The 25968-nt window shown below is 41.6% G+C and overlaps 1 protein-coding gene across 1 annotated transcript in view; it reads left to right on the top strand.

The window, feature by feature from the left end:
- Nucleotides 1-25968, top strand: part of CTH (cystathionine gamma-lyase) — a 49412-nt gene that overhangs the window by 7088 nt on the left and 16356 nt on the right. The window contains exons 2-10 of the mRNA XM_054037863.1: nt 4610-4691; nt 5156-5251; nt 15932-16041; nt 16760-16891; nt 19095-19152; nt 20747-20824; nt 22848-23000; nt 23260-23381; nt 25343-25395. Coding sequence (XP_053893838.1) covers nt 4610-4691; nt 5156-5251; nt 15932-16041; nt 16760-16891; nt 19095-19152; nt 20747-20824; nt 22848-23000; nt 23260-23381; nt 25343-25395 — 884 coding nt within the window. The remainder of the gene's footprint in view (nt 1-4609; nt 4692-5155; nt 5252-15931; nt 16042-16759; nt 16892-19094; nt 19153-20746; nt 20825-22847; nt 23001-23259; nt 23382-25342; nt 25396-25968) is intronic.

Genomic DNA, 25968 nt, shown 5'->3' with positions numbered 1-25968 from the left:
AGTTCACTCCAACCTCTGCTCTGGAGTCCCCTTTCTTCAAGAGGCTCCAACCCTCATACTGACTACCGATGCATCTCTGACTGGGGTGCACACATGTCTCACCACACATGGTCTTCAACCGAAACCTCTCTGCACATAAATGTCCTAGAACTTCGAGCCATATGCAATTCGTGCTGTCACTTCCTCCCACTATTCAGGAATCACCATGTACGCATAATGACCGACAACATTGCATGCATGTTCTATGTAAACAGGCAGGGAGGAGCTCGCTCCCACTCACTTTGCACAGAGGCTCTGAAGCTCTGGAATTGGTGCCTTGTGAACAACATCCTCTGCCTATCTTCCTGGAGTGATGAACACCACAGCGGACGAACTAAGTAGACGCTTTCCCTGGGATCACGAATGGGAGATAGACGAGAAAACCATTCACAACATATTCCGCATTTGGGGTCACCCAACCATAGACCTTTTTGCAACTGCGAAAAACACGAAATGTCCCGATTTTTGCTCCAGAGCAGGACTGGGCAAACATTCCCTGGGAGATGCATTCATGATCCCCTGGCACCAAAACTTACTCTATGCATTTCCCCCGATACCGGTTCTCAACAGGGTCCTGATAAAAATACGAACAGACCGTGTCAAGGTGATCCTGATTGCCCCAGCACGGCCCAGACAACCGTTCCTCACCAGAATGTCAATTCGACCACCAATCTCATTGCTTCTCATCCCGAACCTCCTATCACAGCAACACGGTGATTTCTCCACCCCAACCTGTCCATGCTTCACCTCAAAGCCTGGTTCCTACATGGTTCTCCCAAAACAAATTAGATTGCTCTGAACAAGTTCAAAGAGTGCTCCTACATAGTAGAACACAATCTACTCGCACCACCTATCTACGAAAGTGGAAACGATTCACACATTGGTGTTCATCTAAACAACTTTCTCCCATATCGGTACCTCTCCCGATCATACTTGACTACCTACTGGATCTTAAGCGATCCGGCCTTTCTTTCAGCTCCATAAGAGTCCATTTAGCTGCTATTACAACCTTTCATGACAAAATTGATGATACCTCTGTTTTTGTTATCCAATCACCAAGCATTTCCTCAAGGGACTCCAAGACCTATACCCAGACATTAAACCGCCTATCACTCCGTGGGACCTTCATTTAGTCCTATCTTGTCTAACTCAACTACCATTTGAACCCCTAGCCACGTGCTCCCTTTTAAACCTTTTGATGAAAACAGCATTTTATTGGCAATTACCTCCGCCAGACAGACAGGAGAAATAGCAGCTCTTATGGCAGACCCACCATATACGCTATTTTTCAAGGACAAGGTTACCCTCAGATTGCACCCTAAATTTCTTCCAAATGTGCATTCATCATTCCACATTAATGAGCCGATACACCTACCAACCTTTTTTCCGAAACCACATGCCAACTCGTTCAAAGCCACAATGCACACATTAGATGTACGCAGGGCCTTGTCCTTCTATTTTGGATAGAACCAAACCTTTTAGAAATTCTTCTAGACTCTTTGTCTCCATCACGGAGCGTTCCAAAGGGACTCCTATTTCTACCCAGAGACTTTCGAACTGGATTTCTCAGTCCATCCGATTGTGCTATCAGATGAAGAAGGTTATACCTCCAGACGGCATCAGAACTCACTCCACTAGATCTCTGGCTGCTTCTGTAGCTTTCTTAAGCAAAGTTCCCCTGGCTGACATCTGTAAAGCAGCCACTTGGTCCTCTGAACACACAGTTGTTAAACATTATGCCCTTACTCAAGGCCCTCTCTCTGATATACGTTTGGGCAGGGCTGTACTATCTACGGCATTCCAATCAGGTCCGAAGTCCCTATCTCCTTGAGACACACTGCTTTTAAGTCACCTGGAGTGGAGCACCCACAGGGACATCTCTCTCTCGAAGAGGAGGTTACTCACCCAATGCAGTAACTGACGTTCTTCGAGATGAGTGTCCCTGGGGGTGCTCCACTACCCACCCTCCTCCCCTCTACTTCGGAGTTGGGGTAGCCTCCATTGTAGAGAAGGAACTGAGGAGACCGGCCATGCATGTGTACTATTAAGCTAGACTCCGAGCCGGGGGGCAGCCTCTGCGCATGTGTGGCCAGTACGAGTACTGCTACAAAAATTTCTGAGCAAAGGCTCAGGGACGCACCAACACCTGGCGTGGCGCACCCACAGGGACACTCATCTCGAAGAACGTCAGTTACTGCACAGGGTGAGTAACTTCCTCTTTCCCTGTGATCTGAAAAAACATACAGTCTCTAAGGGAAATTTTCAAAGACACAAACTAAAAGTCAGTTGGAGTTGAGTACCTAACTCTTCTTTGTGCCTTTGACTCTCTGTAGATATGTTGGTGTAGATTCCGAAGAGCTTTCGACATCAGGAAACTGATAGCCAGATGAATGTTCTGTCCTTTATCACATGGTCTATGGGCAAGCAGAATACTACTTCATCTGAAATTTGATAGCAGAATGTAATCTGGACCCATACTGTAATAAACAACCACCACAAAAAAACCTCCTCCGTATTGTTAAATGAATTTGCTTCAATTGGAATATAAGCATGGCCCCACTGGGTCAGACCAAAGGTCCATTGAGCCCAGTAACCTGTCTTCCGACAATGTTAGCAAACATTTGCTGCTCACTTTCCATAAATATAATAGAGAATGCTGGCAGAAATGTTTGTGGAAACTAAGAATTTTAAGCAGACTTTGGGCAATAATTGTGAAAAATAAACTTTTGAATTCATAAATGTGATTTCCCCCCTCCTCCTTCCCCCCCCCCCATTCTAAGCATTACCCTTATTTAACTAAGGAATGGAAACATACCATGTGATCAGTGTGTCCTCTCACTATCCTCCTGACAGAATTTGAATTTAAATATCAAATACTTGTGAATGAGCAACAGACCAATAATTATTTGCCAAATTTGAGTTAAAATAGCAAATAATCACAAGCTGATTACAGTCAATTGGAGAACAGAAATACAGGAGAGTTAATGGAATATACTTTTTTTATCCAACTTTCTGAGGCATGTTTTTACTGCAAGTTCAAAGACAACTTCCTTACCTTGTGTGAGCTTGTATCAGAATCTAGAACAGGATGAAGAATCTCTTTACACTGGGATTCTGAAACTAGAAAGACATCAGAATACTTAACCAGACTCTCTCCCTCCCTCCCCCCCCCCCCTTTTTTTCCCCCCTGTTGAGTTTCTTTAGACAGAACTCCAATGCCCCTTTGAGGGCTGTTGGGCTCATTGCACCAGTGAAGGTCTTCCCAACATGCCAGTTGGAATTTAGGATGACTTGTGCCAAGAAAATACTTGTCCTTTTGAGGATCATAATTTTTCAGGATGACTTTGTGGCTTTCAGAATCTACTGACAGGCCTTCTGCAGCTCCTGCCTTGCAATTGGCAGGAGTGTTGCGTGTGTTAAAAGGGAAGCTCATCTTTCTCTTTGATTAGGGCCTTGGAGGTTTTGGATTCAGTTCAGTTTATTATTTCAGATATCTAAACATTTGTTCTGAGGCAGCTCATGTGACTACCAATTATACATTTTGGCATCACTGTGTGACAGTCATGCATTGCTGAAAACTTGAGACACCACTGCATTCTTGAATTGTGGAACAGGATTCAGGACCTGGGCTTTCACCATTTGAAGCCAGTAGGAACTTTACCATTAACTTCAATGGATGCAGGATCAAGCCCCAACTACACTATATTTGAGCCTGATCCTGAAATATTCATTGCCTCCCATTGAGGTCAACTGGAGTTAAAGGTGCGTGGACCCTTTGCAAAGTACCAGAGAGATTATTATGTCCTATTTGAACATCCATGAGGGAGTCTCATAAGATTATTGCTAGAATAAGATGATTAAAATCAGCTGGTGCCAAAAACTGAGTTAATTTTTAAAATGGTAGCAAATTAACTTATTGTAGTTTTATCTTCATTATAATACAGCCTGTACTTTAATGAGCACACACTGCATCCAGATTTCCCATAGTAACTCCTAAGTTTTAAAAGTTGCATGTGATTTAGACATACAGGGTAGATTCTTAGTTGATGTAAATTAGCATAGCTACATGAAATCTGTGGAGCTGTGCAGATTTACATAGCTGAAGCTCTAGCCTCAGTTTCCCAAAATGGAGGGATAAATGTTAATGCTTGGAATTGAACTATGAAAGACTACTTTTACTAAAAAGGGCTTCTAATGTGAGACTAATTATCAACAAAATATAACAGGACATATTAAAACCTTACAAGCCAAATTATGGTTATGTCTCAGAGAAATGACTTACTAGAGCTTATGAGAGTGCTTAGTTTGACTGCAAATAGGTTGTCTTCTATTCTGATAAGCAACGGCTGTTGGGTCCCTGTGGGGTGTTGTACAACAGCTTGTGATAGCAGGTGGCTATTTTTTGGATGCATAATTTAGTGTTAGGAATATGGATTTCTTGGATGGTCTAGGATTTTACCAAATTTTAAGACCGGTGATTGTCAGTACAAGTTTATCTATATTATTGTACAGCACCTCCTCCAAAATCTCCAACACTTACTGTTGTTTTTGTATCTTATTTTCACCACAGGGTTTCGAATATAGCCGTAGTGGAAATCCAACTCGAAATTGCCTGGAAAAGGCTGTAGCTGCACTGGATGGAGCCAAGTACTGTAAGCTCTCAGCATTTTCATTAAAAAATATGTCAGCATGTGTATCTTGAGTGGACTACAGTAAAAGTATCCTAAGAGGGTTGGCGCACTGGAGTTTGACCACTAACAGTAAATCATTTAACTCAGCTTTTGCTGTCAGCATTTACTTCGTCAGCTTCTTCACTGGTCTAAGCTTTTTTCTTAAAATATACCTGAATTAATATTCTTTAACCAAAAATTCTAACAGTGGTTAGTATATAAATATCAACTCCACTCTGCAGGTCAGTAGAACTACTCATGCAGTAATGTACTATTCAGTATGAGTGGCAGAACCTGGCCCTTTATAAAACATTGACACTAAATAGGAAAATGGGGGAGGCAGGGGGAATAGAAATTTTATGTTCACAACATGGTGTAAAGACATCTCTCTATTAAAATGTAAATATGTATGTTCTCTGCCACAGTGATTCTTTTTTCTGTTCTAGGTTTAGCTTATGCTTCAGGCTTGGCAGCTACTATGAATATTGCACATTTGTTAAAGATGGGAGACACTGTTATCTGTATGGATGATGTTTATGGAGGTAAGTGAGCACAAATATATGTTAGGTCTTAACTGTGTTAGATGTACTACACCTTAAATATATTAAATTGATCATAGATAACTAAGCATTTAGGATGTTCAACCAGCTATTGTTTGAATTGTATCTTTATGATGACCTTATTTTTAATTGGAAAGAAAACTTCATGCAATGAAAAGTCTTCTGTAATAACAGACCATTCCTTCATGACTTCGTTGGCCAAAGGTGGAGATGTGACTGTTTGTAGAATGGTTGCACTCGTTTAAGCTGGAGAACTCAAAAGGTATGGCTAACTGTGATCTTCTTATCTAGTGGCCTCACAAATGTGAACAGGAGGGATGACACATCCTTATGGAGCCTTACATGGGGGAGGGGTGACATATCCTTATTGAGCCTCCATATGGTAGAGAAGGAATTGTTCATATTACTCTGGGAACTTTCAGAGGAAAGAATATATTGTCCACTTCTGCCAGAATCTTTGAGAAAGTAAATACCACCTCAAGGTTCCTGTTTCATGGTCTGCAGAGAGAGAACTAGAATAATCAGCATGGTCAACAGGTGACCTTTGTTCATCACTACAAGGAGCTAATCAACCAACATAGCTAGTATAGCCTCCATATCATACCCAGGTCTTGAACCAAATTGAAAAAAGACAGAAGAGTCCAGATGCCACAAGCTGATTAGCTGCCTCTTCAGTAAAGGAAAGATTAGGGAAAGGCCAACCATTTGGCAATATTTGTTAAAAGATGATTTCTTGAGCAAGAGCTGGACAGTATGTTTGAAGGAATTCAGCACCTTGCCCTCCATTATCCACAAAGCAGTTTTTCATATTAAAAAAATGTTAACTTATTTTCCAAGCCACTTAGATTTACCTGGCTGTCCAGTACATGAAGCAGTGCTGCTGATTTAAATTTACAGAGGAAATGGTGGAATTTACTTCTCCACTACCAAAACCAACATAGCCTGAGACTTAAGTGCTCCACACTACAATCTTTCAGGCTCCAGCCTTTCAACCGTGACCACTGGAGATGGGATACTGACCCCTGCCATGTTGCCTCTATTGGCTGCTGTTACAAACCGCCTCCCCTCATGCTTCATCACTTACAGGTCATCCATATACCAGGATAACCTGGGGGGATAGCTTAAAAAAGGGGGGTGACTAAGGAACCATTGTGTCAGAAGATGATAAATCATCATCATGTCCTACCAGGCAATCAGTAAAGTAGGCTGCTGGCTGCAGAGTATTTCTCTGCAGAAGTATGCAATCCAACCTGGTCCATTACTTTCCCAGACAGAATAAATGGGGAGGGAGGGGGAAAGTCTTCTACACTGATGAGACCAAAAATGAGCCTTTATCTCCACCTGAAAAAGGTAATGCTAGCATGACAAGGGTGTGATCCTCACATTCCCAACCCAGAAATAAGATCTAAAGAGTCTATTTACATGTATGGAGCCAAAAGGAATCCACAAGTTAAATATCATATGCTTATGTGAACCTAAGTTGACTCAGAAAACCCAGAAGTTGACTCAGAAAACTCGAAGTTGCCCAGACAGAATTGTTTTGGTGAGATTGACATCTCTCTTTAAATAGGTTATTTCCAGTGTTTAAAAAAAATTTAAATAAAAAATTACACTGGATATGCCTACAGCCCTTGGTCATTGCTGTAGGCTTTGTGGCTAAACCTCTGAGTTAATGAGCTCACCACGGTGGATTTGATTTAAATCAAATTGATTTAAATTATGATTTAAATCACTCGTCAGGAAGCCTCTATTTAATTATGGATTTCTACATAAGGTTGTTATAACCTTAATACATATCCTTCACAAATCAGAGATAGATGTAGGTTTCATTTTTTAGAAGGTACACACTATACATTTTTTAAAGTGATTTATTTTGAAAACTTTTCAGATTTAGTTTTACAACTATATCAGAAAATAAATGATTGGTTATTTTACCAAAAGTAATTGAAGCAGATATTTATGCAGTCATTGGGAGGTGAACTATCTCCAATTCAACAGGTTAATCATTAATATTTGGAGGATTTTCTTGCCATGCTGTATTAGGAGGAGAACATCACCAGACAGACATTTAAATTGTTTTATTTAACTAAAAACAACAACATTATGTATTCTAGATTTTTTTCTTCATCAGCAAACACATAATATTTTAACAAAACAAGAATATTAATTTTTGAATTTAACCATTCAAGTTTTTAAAAATCAGGCTTGTTTTTGTTAACATTGTTTTTAACTAAAATAGTTAAATGAAATATTTAAAAAAAAATTTAAATCAACTATGTCAGCCGCATCAACACAAGAAACTTAAAATATTGGCTTCTGTAACTAAGTCAGTCGTCTTCACCTTCATTTTCCTGTTTGTTCATAATTTGGAAAAGGAAAAACAAACTTTCCTGCTTTTTTCAGGTCCCAAATGATTTCTAAATTTGGAATGAATTAGTCCAAAGGAAGAAAATATCCTTTCTACACTGGCAGAAGAAGTTACTGCTGTTAAAAGTGAGATTATCACTTCAACAGTCTCCGAATCCAAGTGCTTAAGTGACTTCCACCAGTTCAATGGTGTGACTTTCTTTAAAACATCATCAGCAAACATATATATTTCTTGAATGGTTCACCCTTAGCTCTGAAGTTTATTATAGTTGGCATTATGGAGGGATGATTGCTGGATGTCCATGTCATAGCCAACTCCTCTTCTTCAGCAGTTAAGGTTTGACCCTGGTGCCGAGTATTGAGAATATTTGCAAGAAAATGAGCTGGAGATAGTGCTTGTCCCATTCGTGGTTTTTTTTTTTGTAATTTAACTGTCATTGCATATTTCTCTTTTTAGGCTCTCACTGGGTTCTTTCCAAATTTCAACCGCATCAGCAATAAAATAGCTATTTCCCTGCATTTTGTTCAAGACTACAGAAATAGGCTTCAGGGTACTCAGCATGTGTTCAACATTTCTCTTAAGCCCAATGGCGAGAACTTTGGCTGTGACAGTGCCATCTACTTTTTCACAATTTTGTTCACAGACTGTCATCAGATTAGGCCAGATCTTGATATATAGTGCTCAAAACAGTCCACTACTGAGTTCCATCGTATGTCTTGTGGGAGAGTTAGCTTGGTTCCTCCCACCTTTTTCAGAGCAGCTGCTGCAAAGTGGTTGTTACGGAAGTATTTTGCAATTTCAACAACATTAGCCTTTATTTCTGAAACACTGAAGTCTTTGGCTAGGAGGTGCATCAAATGAGCAATGCAACCGTATGTTATTAGCTTGGGACTCTCTTCTAAATAATTTCTTCTCATCTTGGATACATTTGCAGCATTGTCTGTGACCAAGCTGCGTACTAGACGTTTGAATTTTTTTTCACAGTTTGTTATAGCTTTTACTGCTGCTACTGTAAGTATTCTGCTGTGTGTACATTTCCTGATGTATCAATTGTTTCTGTAAGGAAGACATTCCCTTCTTCTGTTGTCACACAAGCACATACAACAGGATCATTGTGGACATTGCTCCACCCATCAAGACTCAAGTTAACAATTTTACCCTCTAGAACTTTTGCACCCTGCTCAATCTCTTTCATACACTTTATCCAGCAATTTGCCTGTGACATCTGCTCTGTTGGGTGGACTGTATCCTGGTCTTAATGACTGAACCATGTTAATGAAGTGTGGGTTCTCAATCATACGGAAAGGAGAGTTTGTTGCATAAACAAACCAGGCAATTTCTTTCATCAATTACCTCTTTTTGTAATCCGCTGGTTCTTATCACAAACTTATCTATGGTTGTTTCTGGATGATGGAGATTTGTTTTTCTTTTTGCTACTGTGATGTACTGTGGCTATGTGACATACATGATGTGACTGAAACATTATCATTTTCAGAGTTATCTGCCATTGTAGAAAATGATGGTGATCTTGAAGGTGGATAGTCTTCAGAATCCTGTATGTTGAGGATGGATTCTCCTAAACAAAATAAGTCAATGTTATTTAATCATTATTACCATAATGCTCATTTAGTATTACTCATTGCATTCACTGACACTCAGTACTACTTTAAAGGTGAAATTGTAAAAGGAAGATCTGTCTATTTCAGCTATTTATTTTTTATCACAAGTGCATCTAAAATGATAGTACCATAGATAGATAGATAGATAGAGTAACATCTATCTTATCTATAATTTGGGGGGTTTTTTTGGCTCAAACACGAGAATTCAAGAGTAGTCCAGCAGGAAGACCGGCAGTCCTTAAGAAAGAAGAATGAAATAAAAAAAAAATACCGACTTGAAGATCCTGCATGTTCAGACATGTTCCTTTCATCATCTTCAACGCAGCTTCCTCCCGAGAAGGAACACTTCTCATGATGTTGTTTCATTCGGGAAACCAGGCCTCGGCTGTGTCCAGCAAAAGCGAATCTTGGTGATGCCTACACGGCATCGGAGGAGGGAAATTGTGGGGGAATAGGCCTGGCTGGCCTCCCTTGCACCGATCAGAACATCAGCGAAGACTCATCATATAGGCCCACCCTGCAGGCCACAAGCTGGAACTAGGCTAAGTGACACAGCCTCCTGCCAAACTCGGTCAAGGGTCATGACCAGAGGAGGGGGGGGGTGCAAGGAGGGAAAGAATAAAAAGCCCCAGCAGCCGCACTAATGAAATATGTTCATGGCTGATGAAATATAATAACCGCTTGTGTGAAGCAATAGCTGAATGCAAACTGACTAAATGCAACTTCTCCTGTGAGCACCCTGTAATTCCAGCTAACTGCCAAACTAGCCAATCATATATCTTCTTTGGGTGTCTGTGATAAACCCCTAGCCCTTAACCGTAAAACCCCGGAAAAATAATATGTACCTTGACGAGAAAAGCATTCCAAGTGGTGCCAAGTACCACCCGTGGCGAAAACCACCAAGAAACCCCCCACCCAATAGGCACCCAATTCTCGTAAAATAATAAGGAAGGTACCGGGAAAAAGGGACAGACCCCAACTCTTATTTTACGCAAATGACGCATTATTTGTACTATGCTTGCGGTTTGAAGGAATAAAAGCAGCCTGCGTGCTGTGGTAGTTTTCGGACTGCTACCCCAACGCGTTGGTATGTATTGCAATAAACTGGCCTCAGGCTTGAGTCTGTGAACTAAAATCAATGCGTGGGTGACTTTTTCCACAACAATAGACCCTGAAACAGGTGACTACTCTGAAGCTGCATGGTGGAAACACATGACAGTGAGGAGAATTAGGAGCGGTGGGGGTGTGAAAAGATGATGTGGAGAGTAGAACAGCAAGGGGCTGGAGGGAAGGGAGGAAGAAGGCAAACGCAGATGGACTGTCTGAAAAACGGAAAATTAATGTAATTAACAAGTGTTGTAATTCAGCCATGTAACAAAAGTCCATTCTTTTGTTTTATTAATAATAGCTAGTTTCGTGAATGAAGGGGAAAACATTCAAATAGTCCTAAGCATAATGCTTTCCAAGTGATATTCAAAACCCATTAGTATTGTGTATTGAATGCCCCAAATCAGAGTAAGGAGAGCATTTAGTACAACGGATACATTGGTATTCTAGCATTCTATTTTTTTTTTTTTCCTCTTCTTTTCAGGTCTCAAGTTGAAAACCACTATGGGAGTGCACTTTGGGACCGTAAAAAGATTTCCTTTCAATCCTGACTTTCATCTTCCTATAGGAGAGTCCAATATAATACTACAAAATAAAAAGTACTTAAGAAATCTATCTGAAACAATAGCCTTAATGGTCTCCCATTACTTATATCCACAGAACTGTCTGAAAATACAAGACTCTGCAGCCCAGCATCTCCCATAATTCTGCTATGTATGAGCTAGTCGCCTCCTGTGTGCCGTTCTGGAGGCAGTTCAAACTGCAGCACTCCACCAACCCCCTTTCTCTGGCTGCCATCAGATTTTCTGCTTCCCTGGCAGCAGTCAGTTGCGGTTCTCTTTTCCTCTGACCTTTCCTTTGCCTTTTTATTTTCTTTGTTTTCAGGTAGCAGTGAACAGCCTTCTTGTTTTTCTTCTCCTTCTCTTGGACCAGGTATTCAGCAGTGCAGCGGTGAAACTGCACGGAGTCTCTGCTTCACTGCCACCCTGATGAGATCTTCTGCCCCCTTTCAGGGATGGCAGAGCAGCCACCCAAATACAGAGCTAAGCCCAGATTTTGCTCCATCTGGGAGGCAACTTTAACGGGCTCCATGGAGGGTGAATTACACCCTGCCTAATCTAGCAGTGCAATGGTCAGCCAGCTTAGGGCATGGAGCATTTAGCCAAACACACATGTTGGGACCCGATCTCCCCAGGAAGCGGTGACTCTACCACAGAAAATCCTTATGAGGAAACCTAAAACAGAACTGGGAGAGGCTCTAAGGACCAGGAGGACTTCATTCTGCCAGCCCAGGGCAATTCAAAATCAGGATAAGTCTGTAGCAGGGCTACTGTTCCCACCTCACCCCCACACCTCAGTCCTGAAATGGGTCCTCAATACTTTGAGGAAAGAATCTGGGCTCACAATCAGCCCCCCTCCCTCCCAGCTTGAGTCAGGAAACTCTGGCAATGAGTCCCCATCCCCCAGCTTGGGGGAGTGGGAGCCTATGGGGGAGGACTCCAAGGGAGAAGTTTCCAGCATGGTCAAGGGCCTATGCAAGGCTAGCCGCAAAAGACTCTGCTCAGGGCATAGCTGCGTGGTCATGCCTGAAAAGCATGTGCCCCCCTGCTCTTCTCCCCTCCCATCTCCCGAAAAAGTAAAGAACAAAAAGGATAAGAAAAAGCCCCAAAAGTATTTTGTCCTCCTTCTCTACCAAGGAAGGAGAGATATCAGACTTAGTTTCTGAGCAGGACACAGATAAAATGCAACAAAGGTTTTATTTTGTTTTGTGTCCCTCCCCTCCCCCCCGAGAAGTTTGAAGCCGCATGGAAAAAGTTGTCTCCGCTATACAGATCCAACCTAAGCAGGGCCATGAGAACAAGCTTCAGAGTAAATACTGCCTGCTAAATCTTTTCTATGCTCCTGTACGTGCCATTTGAGGAGGTAATGAGGGAGGAGTGGGAAGCCCCTGAAAAGGGTAATGACTAAAGTACATGCTCAAATTGTACATGATCCAGGAGTCAAAAAATGCTGTCACTGACATGCCTAAAGTCAATGCTGCAGTAGCATCTCTAGCAAGGGATATGGTTATTCCATCCAAAGAAGACTTCTTTCCTAAGCATTTGATGGATAGGAAGGTGGACGCCCCCCTCAGAAGGGACTTCAGTGCTTCCCCAGACACTCTCGGAGCATCTCTGGCAGCCACTTGCTTTGGTCGAGCCGTAGTGTCATGGCTGGAATAATGTAAAGCTCTTAAGGGCAAAAACCAAACCAACTTTGTCTATACTTATGAAAATCTCCATAGCAACAGCATTTGTGGCAATTTGTCAATTGATGCTATGCAGTTTTGTGCCGAGGCCATGGCATCGAGCTCTGCGGCCACGAAGCATGGCTTCTTCCCTGTAAAGTAATTACTCTCTTCAAACAAGCCCTTTGCTTCTCTAAATTCACAGGATCTCTCCTCATTGGAGAAAAGTTGGATAAGATAGCTGCATTTTCAACCACTAAAACCAATCAATCCTCCCTTCTCCAATTAGTGCTCTAAGAAGGGACTACAAACCCACATGCAGACAGAGACACTTCTTTCATTCATTTTCTTTATGGAGGTTCCTGAGAAAAGTCAACAGATATGTAAGGGAAAAACCTTGGAACTGAGGAGTGAGGGGAAAACCCCCATCTTCAGTATCACAATGAGCAAACATACCTTGACCCAGACCTGAGCTTTGGAGACAGGGTGTACTATTTTCAAGTCAAATGGTTTAGTTCAACCACAAACAAGTGGATTTGAGAGAGAGCATGCCAGAGTTACTACTCTCTTGAGATGAGGACTCCACCACACCCCCTCCTCTAGTTTCCAGTCACCTTGGATCCTGCCAAGCGCAAGTTGTTCCAGAATGAGATCTTCCACCTCTGGACATATGAGTGATAGAGTAAAACCCTGAAAAGCATTCTTTTGGGGAAATCCTATTTTCTTCACTATTCAGAAGGGCATAGGAAGAATCAGAGCCATCCTTGACTTCAAAAGGCTCAACAAATGGATGAAGAAAACAAAGTTTCAGATGGAGATCCTCGCTTTGATAATGACGTCTGTTTCAAGGGGACTTCCAAACCTCAGTGGATTTGGTAGACGCCTTCATCTAGCAGCCTGGCTATTGAAAGGGAAGTGTTAGCTGTGCTCGGCCTATCTTCAGAAAAGATAGAGGACTTAGCTCTCCTCTAGGAGAGCTTGCACTCTAAAAGCCTACTCATCCATTTGGACTAAATTCAGCCTTTGGTGTCAGTCGAGCACAGAGCAAACCCAAAAGATCCTGGGTTTGCAGTTATTCTAGACTTCCTTCAAGGGGTGGATAAGGGACTTCAGGTATCAGCCCTCTGTAGCATACTGTTCACAGCATCTTTACGCTCCCTGACCAAGAACCTTCAGGTTTCCAGGCTTCTCAGAGCAGTCAGACTGGTGGTTGGACTGACCTTCGCTAAATGGGATCCACCACTGGTGTTGAAAGCCCTAACCACTCATCCTTTTGAACCCCTGACTTCTGCGTCATGATACTACCTCTCCATCAAAACCTGTTTTCTGGTGGCTATCACATCTGCCCTGTGACTTTCAGAACTGGCAGCCTTAGCTATGCAGAAACCTTACTGCATGTTCACGATGACACAGTGGTGTTAAGAATTGCCAGAAATTTTCTTGCAAAGGTGAACTTTCCTTTCCATGCCTTACGGGAGATTTCCTTCCCTTCATTCATGTCCAAAGCCACAGCACCCAGCTGTGAAGCTGTGGCACACTTTGGACGTTAGAAGAACACAAAAGATTTACATCAAGCATACAGAGTCAGTGAGGAGGTCAAGCACCCCTATTTGTCTCCTTCCAACCAAACCTCTAGGACTCAGAATCTTGACGCTCTCCCTTGCTAGATGGATCAGATAATGTATTGTTGAGGCATACAATGCAGCCAATGTTCCTGTACCAGAAGGAATCAAGGAGCTCTGCACAATATCTATGGTGACTCATGGGCCAGAAGAGCATATGCTTGCACCACAGAGATCTGCAAAGCAGCAATATGGTCATCAACTAAAACAGGGGTCGGCAACCTTTCAGCAGTGGTGTGCTGAATCTTCATTTATACACTCTAATTTAAGGCTTTGCGTGCCAGTAATACAATTTTAACGCTTTTTAGAAGGTCTCTCTCTAAGCCTATAATATATAACCAAACTACTGTTATATGTAAAGGGTGGCCTGCTGGGACTCCAGGCCCGAAAGCAGGATGAGCAAGGGCTGGAAACCAAGATTGGCAGCTGAGGTGAGTGGAGTAGGTGGCTGGTAGGCCTGAGCAGGGCTGGAGGCCTGGACCCTGTCTGCAAGAGAGCCTCCAACCGGAAGCAAGATAAGTGGAGCTGCGCGGTAGAGACCCCTGCTGGCGAGGGGCCAGCAGCCAGAACCCCAGAGCAGTGACTGGCTCGGCCTGCCGCCACTCTGGGGTTTCTGCCCCCAGCTCCTGCCAGCTGAGGTCTCAGCCCGCTGCCAGCCTGGGGTTCCTTCCCCTCCAGGCCAGCAGCAGGTGCTGAGTGGGACCCACGGGGACCCGGCTGGCAGGAGCCAGCAGCGGGAACTCCAGAGCGGGTGCGGGCTGAGCGGCTCAGCCCGCCGCGGCTCTGGGGTTTTCACTGGCGGCTCTTGCCTGCCGGGGTCTCAGCCCGCTGCCAGCCTGGGGTTCCTTCCCCGCCAGGCCAGCAGCAGGGGCCGAGTTGGACCCGCTCCCGCAGGAGCGGGAACTCCAGAGTGGCGGCGGGGCTGAGCAGCTCAGCCCACGCCGCGTGCCAGGAAAAATCTGCTCGTGCCGTAGGTTGCCGACCCCTGAACTAAAACCTTTATCAGATGCTATAGAATGGACTTTCTGTCTTCTGTGGAGGGCTCCTTTGGCAGGAAGGTCTTAAAGGTGGTGGTCCAGTAATAACCATGTTGTTTGAGCAATCTTGTAAAAGAGAGAGGTCTTTTTGTTTCCTTTGTGTTTGTTCTGTTATCCCTCTCTGGTCCTGTTCGCTGCTTCGCATGTGTAGCAGAATTGTGGGAGACAGTGGGCTGCAGAACAGAAAATTTCTTACCCAGTAACTTCCTTTCTGCTAGCACCATCTCCCACAATTCTGCCCAACCTGGATGGCTTGTCAGTCAAGGGTCAACACATGCTTTGGTTAAGTTATCATATAATCAGGGTCTTCTGTACATAGTTACTTGGCTGACATTGGAATTACTGTTATTAAATGTATCTTCTACAAGTTTTTACACAGCTTTGGCACGAATCATCTGGTGGCAAATCCAGAGAAAAGGGGGAAGTGGTAACTTGAATTGCATACAGGAAGGGAATAGTCCATCCAGTCATTAAAAAGTACTTTAAAAATACAAAATTACTAGTCTAATTTTTGCATAAAGCATCCTGCCTTTGTCTTCCACCCGCCCTCTTGAGCCTTTCTTACCCATAAAATGAAAATCAGTGAGTGTACTCTAGTGTTAATGGAAAATTTCTTCCCTCTTATAAAATAAGTGTAAAGCAGAAGCATATCTTTCATAATACAGTGTTTCTCCGGTCTTAGGTACAAACAGATATTTCAGGAAGGTAGCCTCCAGAATGGGTTTGAAGATTACTTTTGTTGACTGTAGCAAATTGGAATGCCTGGAGGCTGCAATCACACCAGATACAAAGGTAATGGAAGAATACTCCTGAATTCCATTTGCAGTGTGTCTTGAATGATTTTTGTTTTGTTCCTTTACAAATGCTGTTTTTACTATAGGAGCGTAGGAGTTCTTAGGACAGGCTTTTATTTATGGCAGAAAGCATAAACACAGATCTTAAAAGTTCTGAAGTCTCTTCTTGGGAATGCTCTGCATTTGGGTGGCAAATTCAGAACACTTCAGGGGCCACATAGAGAGGGACTTTTTTTTTTTTTATTGGGCTAGTAATAAAGGTTTGTTCAAAGGTGAATGTTGTAAAGGGGCTTCTGGGTTGAGGAGGGAAGGTTTTGCTGTTGACTCTGTTAATGGTTAAAGACTGCTTTTTCATGGGGTTCTTTTTTAGTAATTACACTTTTCACAGCTGGATAGGAACATGGCATTTGGCAAACTAATATTAAATACAGCTAATGATTTTTAAGAGCTTTTCTTAAAAAATGAAAAAAAATTCACTATTATATTGGTAAAGCTGTTGCTAAAGAAATTCTAAGAAAGGAGGGTGCATGTGTGAGTGAGATCCATAGCACCAGGCCCAGATGTAAGTATGTGAGGCTCAGTCTGTCGCACTCTTCAGAATATATGCAAAAGAAGAAAAGGAAAAAGTGTCCTTTTAAAAAGAAAGTTATAGGTGATGGTACCTGTAAATTACACAATGTATCTAAAACTAATGATTTCTGTTTGAAAAATTACAGCTTGTTTGGCTTGAAACTCCCACAAATCCCACTCTGAAGGTCATTGATATTCAAGGCTGTGCGGATGTCATCCATAAACATAAAGACATTATTTTAGTAGTGGACAACACCTTTATGTCAGCATATTTCCAGGTAAGCTGACTGGGTGTCTGAAATAATGGGAAAAAGGTTGGTACACAGGGATTAATTTATCTTTTTTTAATGACTTCTAATGGCAGAAGGGACGACCAATGAAGAACTGTGTGCTCTTGGCCTCTGGTTTGTTTTAAAGCTTTCACACGGAAAGTGTGATGCACAATTGGCTCTTTAATACAGATCTGATCCAAAGCACTTTACGCCATTTAAAGAATGAATTGGAAAAAGAATCAGCTAACCATATAAAGATGTGAGATCTATTAAAACAAAGATGCCCATTTAGTTAATGGTTGCACTAAATCAAAACAATTATCTAAGGTGAAGCTAATTTTCTACCTTCTCTAACTGTGACTTAACATGACCTTTTAAATAGATTTTCTGATTTGGTTGCTTTTATAGTTAACGCCTCTTTAAATGGCTGAATTCTTCTCCTGTCTTGTTTGTTTTAATCTAGGACACCTTTCTGGGCCTTACACTGTGTTTTTAATTGTTTTTTTTTTAAAAAATATAAATCTGTAATCTCATTTGATTTGGAGAATAAGTGAACAAAATATTTTAACACTATAACCTTAATGTATTTGAACGCAGCATCTTCGAAATATAGAAAAAACACTTTAACCTCTCAGCTACACAATCTTTAGTTATTATTTGTGGTAATTTAGAGCTTGTTATTTTGGCCACAGAAATCTCCCCTATTTTTTCCATTTGTGCAGCAGGTAATACTTTTTCAAGTTAAAAAATTCTGAAGTATAGTGAATAAGATTCAGACAAAGTACAGTTTCCAGTTCATGCCAAGACACACACATACACTTATCTGATTTAATGAAAATTAGATTAATTTACTACATTTTGGGAGCAGGAATTGTCATGTTTGGTTTGCTTTTTAATTTCTTCATAAATTTAGGAGGTGCTACAAAATAAAGGATTTGTATGTGATTAAAGTAGATCTGCACAAATACAAACTTGTAAGATTTTGCTATTGTCAAGGTAATACCTCATATTCTTCCTTTTAAGGCACTGGTTCATCAAAGCATATAAGCAAGTACTTAAAGTTTAAGTGTGTGCTTTGCTGAATTGGAGCCCTAGTTTGAAAAAAGTTTAGTGATCTTTTTTCTAATTTGGCTGTGAGTTGCTTCTGCAAGACTCAATATGGAAATGTGTTGAAGGAGCAATATATGCAATAACTTGTCTAGTTAGTATGTCGGTTCACTTGATCACAAGAGAGAAAATCTATTTCAATGATTAACTCTGTAGGATTGTCTGACAAGTATTAAAAGGTAATGTATTAAGCACTTGAAGGTTGCTACTGGGACACATGGCTAAGAGGATAACTATCCCCATGAATTTATTATTACTTTAATATGTTGCATATAGAAGAAAGCACTAGTGCTTTAATTACTATTCCACTATTGAGAGATGACAGCAAGACCATACAAACTTCTGTACATAGTCTGACAGCAAGATTTTTCTACCTTTTTGTTCTGAATCTATTAACTACATTGGCCTTTTAACACACTGAATAAACACAGTATAAGTGTTAGAGTAATAATTTGCAGTCTATAATTGAGTGACTGATGTAAAGTCAGCTCATTTTTAGAGAAAGCAGCTGTTTCTCTTGTCACTTCCAATTACTCTTTCCTTGGAAGAGCAATTTGAAAACTTAAGCAAATGTGAAGAATTCTGTTTGTCAGTTGCTCCTGCTCTAAACGCTTCGATTTTCCTGTGGCAGTGTCATTAAGGTGAAAGACAAATCCAGACACAAATGTAAAAAAAAATGCAATGAACAAATTGGTTTGGTTACCTGGGCCTTTCTTTGAAGAGGCTAAGGGTTTTGATTGGTAGGGCAAGTTATTTTGTATGTGCAGTTAACATTGATTAGATTGTAAGCATGTTGAAGTGGTTACTATTCTGTACATGCCTATAAGCAGTCTGGTAGGTAGTCTGTAAATGGAAATAAAATAATTTTTAAAATTAGGGGTAGGATTTTGAGAAGTGCTTTGCATTGCCTTAACTCTTCTCCCACTGAAGTCAATAGGAGATAGACGTACTTTTGAAACTCCCAGCCTGTGTGTCTGTTACCTGAGTCTTAGTTTTTTTGATCACCAAATTTCTGCTTTCTGTGGGATGAGGTGAGAGTAGTTTGTGATTGAAAATGGTGAAAGAATGTTAAATCAGATCTTCTATGTTTGTTCCATTTTAGCGTCCTTTGTCTCTTGGGGCAGATATTTGTATGTATTCTGCAACCAAATACATGAATGGTAAGCGTCTGAATATTACATAGCTCAAATGTTCTCTTGGTTTTGTCTAAAACCAATAATAATTGCCATAAAATATCAGTTTCTCTTGCTGCTTCATGCGCTTTGTTCTCCGTATCTGTCTAAAGAGCCCTCAGAAATCCTTGCTATGAGGAAACCTATAAATAGGTGTCAAGTATCAGAGGGGTAGCCGTGTTAGTCTGAATCTGTAAAAAGCAACAGAGGGTCCTGGGGCACCTTTAAGATTAACAGAAGTATTGGAAGCATAAGCTTTCGTGGGTAAGAACCTCACTTCTTCAGATGCAAGAAGTGAGGTTCTTACCCACGAAAGCTTATGCTCCCAATACCTTTGTTAGTCTTAAAGGTGCCACAGGACCCTCTGTTGCTTTTATAAATAGGTGGTATTTCTACCCAGTTCCTGACCACAGCATACACACAACAGATATTGCTCAACTGATTTGCCTTTATTTAATTTAAAATAACAAAGCCCTAAAACAGGACTGTACTTTCAAACCTAAGCTCTTTCTTGAGCAAGTTGACTAGGATTTCTCCCTCCAGGACCTTCTTCTGTCTTTCTTTCTTGTCTGTGTTACCAAGAGCCATTGGTTGTAATGACCCTCAACTGTCTGAAAAGCACCTTACGTCCACGTGCAAAAATGCTGAGTGAAAGGCCACAAGTGACTGGCGTTACCTCCTGAAACGTGTAGGGGTAAATAGACAGTGGAAGCTTAATAAACTGGGTGCTACTTTAGGTGGGAAACACTTTCACAATAGATGGTGTGAACGCTGTCTTCCTTGATAGCTCTTAGCTCTGACAGCTCCCTTTAGATCATGGATATCCCCTTCTAAATCCCCACCCCTCATTTACAAATCCTCTTCTCCCGCTCTGCAGGTCCTCCCCTGGATTGCCAGCTATGCATCACTGACCCACACACCCACTATGTCCCCCAACAATGTCCCCCTACCCCCACTCTGGCTGGGCCACTCCCCAGCCAGCAACTGCAGGCAGCTCAGTAAAGTGAGTGCATCAGTCAGATGGATTGCTGGTTGGGGCTGCAGTAGCTGATACAAAGCTGGTAGACAAACCCTCATCTACCAGGGGGCATTACTGGAGGTGGGAGATAGTTTGTTTCACGGAGGAGAATGTACTCTGGCAATTTCAAGGGCTTCTCTGAGATAAAGAGATCAATCAGTAGTACAGCAAAGAGTCCTTTATATTCCTGAATGGAGCTAATGATCTGATTTCCCCGATGAGTCAGAAGAATAGCTCTGTACTTCCTTACAAGAGCTGACAGCCTGTCACTCAAGTACATACAGGGTTACAACACTCTATAAACCAAGGGTAGGCAAACTTTTTGGCCTGAGTGCCACGTCGGGGTTCCGAAACTGTATGGAAGACCGGGTAGGGAAGGCTGTGCATGTCAGTGCATAGATGATGGCAGCAGTTAGGAGAAATATCTGATGTCTTGAACTGCAAAAACAGAAAAGGAAGTATGTAGTAGCAGGACCAAGAAAAGAACCCCCCCCAACCCTTTATATATTGAAAGCTTCCTGACTACAAACAAGTTAAAATTTAATGCTCTTCTTTTATCTTCAGGGCACAGTGACGTTGTAATGGGATTGGTTTCAGTAAATTGTGATGATCTCTATGAAAGGCTCAAATTCTTACAAAATGGTAAGTAGCCAACACAGGAAATTCTTTAAAACTTATTGGATCCAGGTATGCCTGAACACAACAGAAAGCATGTGGTATATTTACATATGAAATCCATGTATCTAGGCTACAAATATGACCCAAGAGTTTAAATGGGATGGACTGTGGCCTAGTGTCCATAGCACTGGATTGACACTCAGGAGATCTGGGTTCTATTCCTGTCTCTGCCACCTAGGGTGACCAGAGAGCAAATGTGAAAAATCAGGATGGGGATGGAGGGTAATAGGAGTCTATATAAGAAAAAGACCCAAAAATCGTGACATCTGATCACCCTTCTGCCATCAGCCTCCTAGATAGACTTGAACAAGTCATGTTGCTGCTTTGTGCCTCAGTTTTCCAAGCAGTAAAATGGGGATAAATAATACTGACCTTTGTAAAGTGCTTTGAAATCTGCTGATGAAAAGCATTATTTAATATGTTTATCACTATTTGCACTGCTTATACATGGAAAGCGACAAGCCAGCTGATTGCCCAGGCAGAAGGGAGGGGGGAGGAGCGAGGACTCGGCACACCTCCCCCCCATGTGGCAATCAGCTGGCTTGTGGTGTTTAGAAGGGAGGGGGGAGGAGCCAGCAAGTGAAGTAAAGGGGTAGGAGGTGGGGGGGGGGGGGGAAGAGGCGGGTCAAGAGTGGGGGCTTGGGGGAAGGAGTGGAATGGGCGGGCTGAAGGTTGAACCCCCCCCCCCCACCACCACCTCTGGTGCTTGCACAGTAGGGGAAGCTGCCCTGGAACCTACCCTTCTTCCCCCCGCCCCCCCATTTACATTAATTCTTATGGGGAAATTGGATTCACTTAATATCGTTAAATTTTTCAGGAACATAACTACAACGTTAAGTGAGGAGTTACTGTATGTCCTTTGCAGGATCAGGGTCCTAGATAGCAAGCTTTGTCAGGCAGGAACTATCTTAGGGCTGGTCCACACTAATCCCCCAGTTTGAACTAAGATACGCAACTTCAGCTACGTTATTCACGTAGCTGAAGTCGAAGTACCTTAGTTTGAACTACAAAGTACTTACCGCGGGTCCACACGGAGCAGGAGTACCGCGTCGATGGCGAGCACTTCCGGGATCGATTTGTCGCGTCTAGATGAGACGCGATAGATCGATTGCTTACTGCCGAACCCGGAGGTAAGTATAGATGTACCGTTACTGTACGTTTGTACAGTGCCAACAGAATTGAACCTCTATTCCCACTGTGCTACAAACCATTAATAACTGCCCTCATCTGTTGGAGGTAGTCCTTTCAGATCAGGATTGAAGCAGTATCTGTTCTGTGGATAAACAGAGGACTTTTGGCTGCAGGGCTGTCAGGACAGTACCTTTCTAAACTTATTTAAATATTTGTTTCCTCCCCCTTAATACCCTGCAAAATATCTCCTTACATGTATATAAGGAGGCATATAATTAATAAATATTTTATGTAGCTGGTGTCCATTTTTTGATTTGTTTTCCTTTAGACCTATGACCATATCACTCAGTGCGCACACGTGATTTTTTTGTATGATAAATTGGGAATCTTATGTTTTGGCAGCTTCATTTTTTCTGTCATCTGTATATTTTTACAAATTCATTTTTATCCTTTGAATAAAGAACACATGAGGCAGGGCGAATACAAAGTAAGTCTAAACAAAATAATCTGAGGGAGTGCTGTATGTCTGATTGAAGATTCATCCCTGAATCTTCAGTGTTTTAGCTCCTGCCTGACTCTCATATTTTGGGGGGAGGAGAGGAGAAAATACAAACATGTATTTTTCTCTCTCCCCTATCTTGTTTTAACGTTTGATACCACACTAAATATTCTAAGTACTAGGTTTGAGTTTCCAGATATAGGGCCAAATTACACCCTGATATAAACAGGCAAAGTTCCTATAGAAATAAATAGTAATTGCATCTGTTAACATCAGGGGTCAGTTTGGAAAGTAAGACCTTATTCAATAAAGCAGAAGAGGTTTTTTATATATTTGTAATATTGTGCTATTTTATAGCCCTTGGAGCAGTTCCATCTCCTTTTGACTGTTACCTTTGCAATCGGGGTTTAAAGACACTGCAGATCCGGATGAAGCAGCATTTCTACAATGCACTGGCTGTTGCTCAGTACCTTGAATCAAATCCCCGGGTAGAAAAAGTCATTTATCCTGGTAAGTTGCAGGATTTCTGAAGAGAAGATATTTTGGTTCTGTCTCTGTTTGGTATAGGATGCTGCATTCCTAGGTGTTGCTGATACATCCATTGAATTTGTTTTGTTAGTTTTACTCCAGCATAGGCATTTATCTTGCCGTTGATTCTATGCTGCTTAACACTTGAAGGTTGCTTTTTATGTGCCTTAGTGTGGCTTGCTCTCTGATGCAATTTTAACAGACTGTATAAGCTGTTTTATTCAGAATGTGATTATTTCAGGACTGCCCTCACATCCTCAGCATGAGCTAATGAAGCGTCAGTCCACTGGCTGTCCTGGGATGGTCACCTTTTACATTAAAGGAAATCTTGAACATTCTGAAATCTTTCTCAAGAATTTAAAGGTAATTTCCCTTCAAATGAATGTAAACTAATTCTGTAAGAGAACCCGATTGTGACTCAGTTAGGGGTCTGAGTGAAAGAGGAAGTGGTTATCTTCAAAGCAAGGACTGTCTTCCTAGGTGTTTGGGAAGCTTCTAATCTATTTGGGTAGTACCACAATCTAAATAATGGATAATTATGAGATGGCACAGTAATGAGAAGGAAGAAAAGAAAGTATCCGCGCATTTGAAGTGTTTACAATCATAGCTAGGGCTTATATAGCTAGTTTAAACCATATGTTGCTACTAAAAGTACACCTCTACCCCGATATAACGTGACCCGATAGAACACAAATTTGGATATAACGCGGTAAAGCAGCGCTCCGGTGGTCAAAGCAAGTTCGATATAACGCGGTAAGATTTTTTGGCTCACGATGACAGCGTTCTATCAGGGTAGAGGTGTATTTGCATATCTTCTGACAACCGTTAATGCAATTTGAAAGCAGAAAAGCTGTTTCTGATGTAACACTGCTAGAACATTTTAAAATACTTGACAATAGAAAATGCCTTTTGAGATTTCTTCATGATCCATATTCCAAAAGGAAGTGCTGCCTCTTTCTGGCAGATCACCTGACAGGTGTTCTCGTAACATGAGCTTTGAAGCATTGTTTAGCTCCCTTTTTCTTAAACTTCATCATTTAACTTGTTCATGGCTATTGTTCTCTGGACACATTTTGGTAAATTTTTTAAAACAGAACCAATTAGTAGCTATATTGACGGTCAAATTAAGGATTTCTCTTCCTCCCATACCATCCCACCACCACTAGCCCTCACTCCCCAAATAAAATCACAATTGAACTTTCACATAATCAGATAACATCCCACAAACAAAGGTTTGAGTACAAAAATGAGTCTTTCATCCTGCTCTGGAAGGTCAGTCATCTGTTTGTTTAATAGGGAGAAGCAAATTCCAGAATCAAGGATTCACCTCCCTCTGAGTGTTTTCACCTCCAGCCCCTCAGCGTCCTGGCTAATCAGTTGTTGCGCTGATGCTTAAGGAAAGAGGTGTTTTGTAAACTGGACTGTCTGAGTATACAAGGAGTGGATTACTCCTGAATGCAGAAGAGGCAAGAGGAACAATAGCAGGCATGCTGATCCTGACAGCAGCTGCTGCCTCCTCAGACACGCATCTAGAGTATATTTCTGAATGCAGCAGAGTATGTAGAGAGCATTTTGTCATCTAGTGCAAGAACATATCTATGATTAAAGATTAGTGAAGACCTTTAATGGGTGGTGGGCATTTCTCAAAGGATCAGCAATTGAATTCTGTTAAGTTTGGATTCTCCTCCAAATTTCTGGGTTTGCAAAGTCATATGAGTAATCTTGTGAGAAAAGAATCTCATGACCTTTCTGCTTCTAGTAAGGCTGCAAACACAAGTAAAATACCTCTGAAACAGTGTTCCATCAGTTCTGCCCTTGATTGGGCCCAGAAAGTGTAGGGGGTGCATGAAACCTGAAGAATTAATAGTTAGGACAGGAGAGGGATATGGTAGAGAGAGAGGAGGGAGTAATTTCAATTTAAAGTTTTTTAGTTCTGCTCTTATTTTTTTCCAAAGAGATTTACCCCATCCCCACTCTGACTATACTCAGAACTCAGAGGTCCACCCTGGTTAGCCCTGACAAAAATTTCTCCCTTGAGTTGCTTTCTCTTCTTTAGGCAAGTTAAGGCTGATGTTTTCACACCCAGTAACATTTTGCTAGTAAACTACATACCAATTGTTTTTTCTTAGTGCATCCAGTATTTTTTCCATGATATGAAAGTTTTGTGGTTTTCTAGTTCAGCAAATTCCACTTCAAAATTAAGTAAATTATAAGACATAATTGCCTTTTCCTCTACAATGTAGCTATTTTAAATCCTCTTGCTTTTGTTTCAAATAAATAAACAAGCAGTTTTTCAAAGTGAACGTTTGTATTCCCTGCTATAGCTTTTCGCGCTGGCTGAGAGTCTGGGAGGATATGAAAGCCTAGCTGAACATCCGTAAGTCAGTCTTCCAGTAGTGATTTAAGATGAAACAATCCTTCAATTGCACATACTGTGGAAGAAAAGCTTCCGTTGGATTTTGTGGTCATCTTGAAACTGTGTAGTGTTTAAAATTTGAATGTTTCACTTTGTGACCAAGCACCATAGAGCTAATTTTTATATCACGTGAGCATTTTATGGCTAGTCAAGAAATGAGCAGTGATGTGATCTTATTTTAGAAATTTATACAATGGAAGACTCTTGCTTTGAATGGTACAGTATGCTGTCACCAAGACCTTCCCATGATTTCTTTACCTCCACTCCAGTCCCATAAAATGCCAGGTAAAAGGGTCACAATAGCATAAAGTAGCCCTAAAAGCCATGGTTCTGGCTAATGGAGAATTCCCCTATTTTAGGCATTATGGAAGATGGCCATAAGGCTGCCTTCTAAGCAGTGGTGCAAGTAGAAATCATTTCTTGCCGGTACTTCACTCATAGGAGGGACGCAAGGGCGGCGGGGGAGATGAACGATATGACCTCCCCACATGGCCCTCCATGTGTTAAACAAATGCAGCTATAAAATGATGCTTT

Source organism: Malaclemys terrapin, chromosome 8 (genome assembly GCF_027887155.1).
Source record: "Malaclemys terrapin pileata isolate rMalTer1 chromosome 8, rMalTer1.hap1, whole genome shotgun sequence".
NCBI lineage: Eukaryota > Metazoa > Chordata > Testudines > Emydidae > Malaclemys > Malaclemys terrapin.
This window is presented reverse-complemented; position numbering and strand designations above follow the sequence as displayed.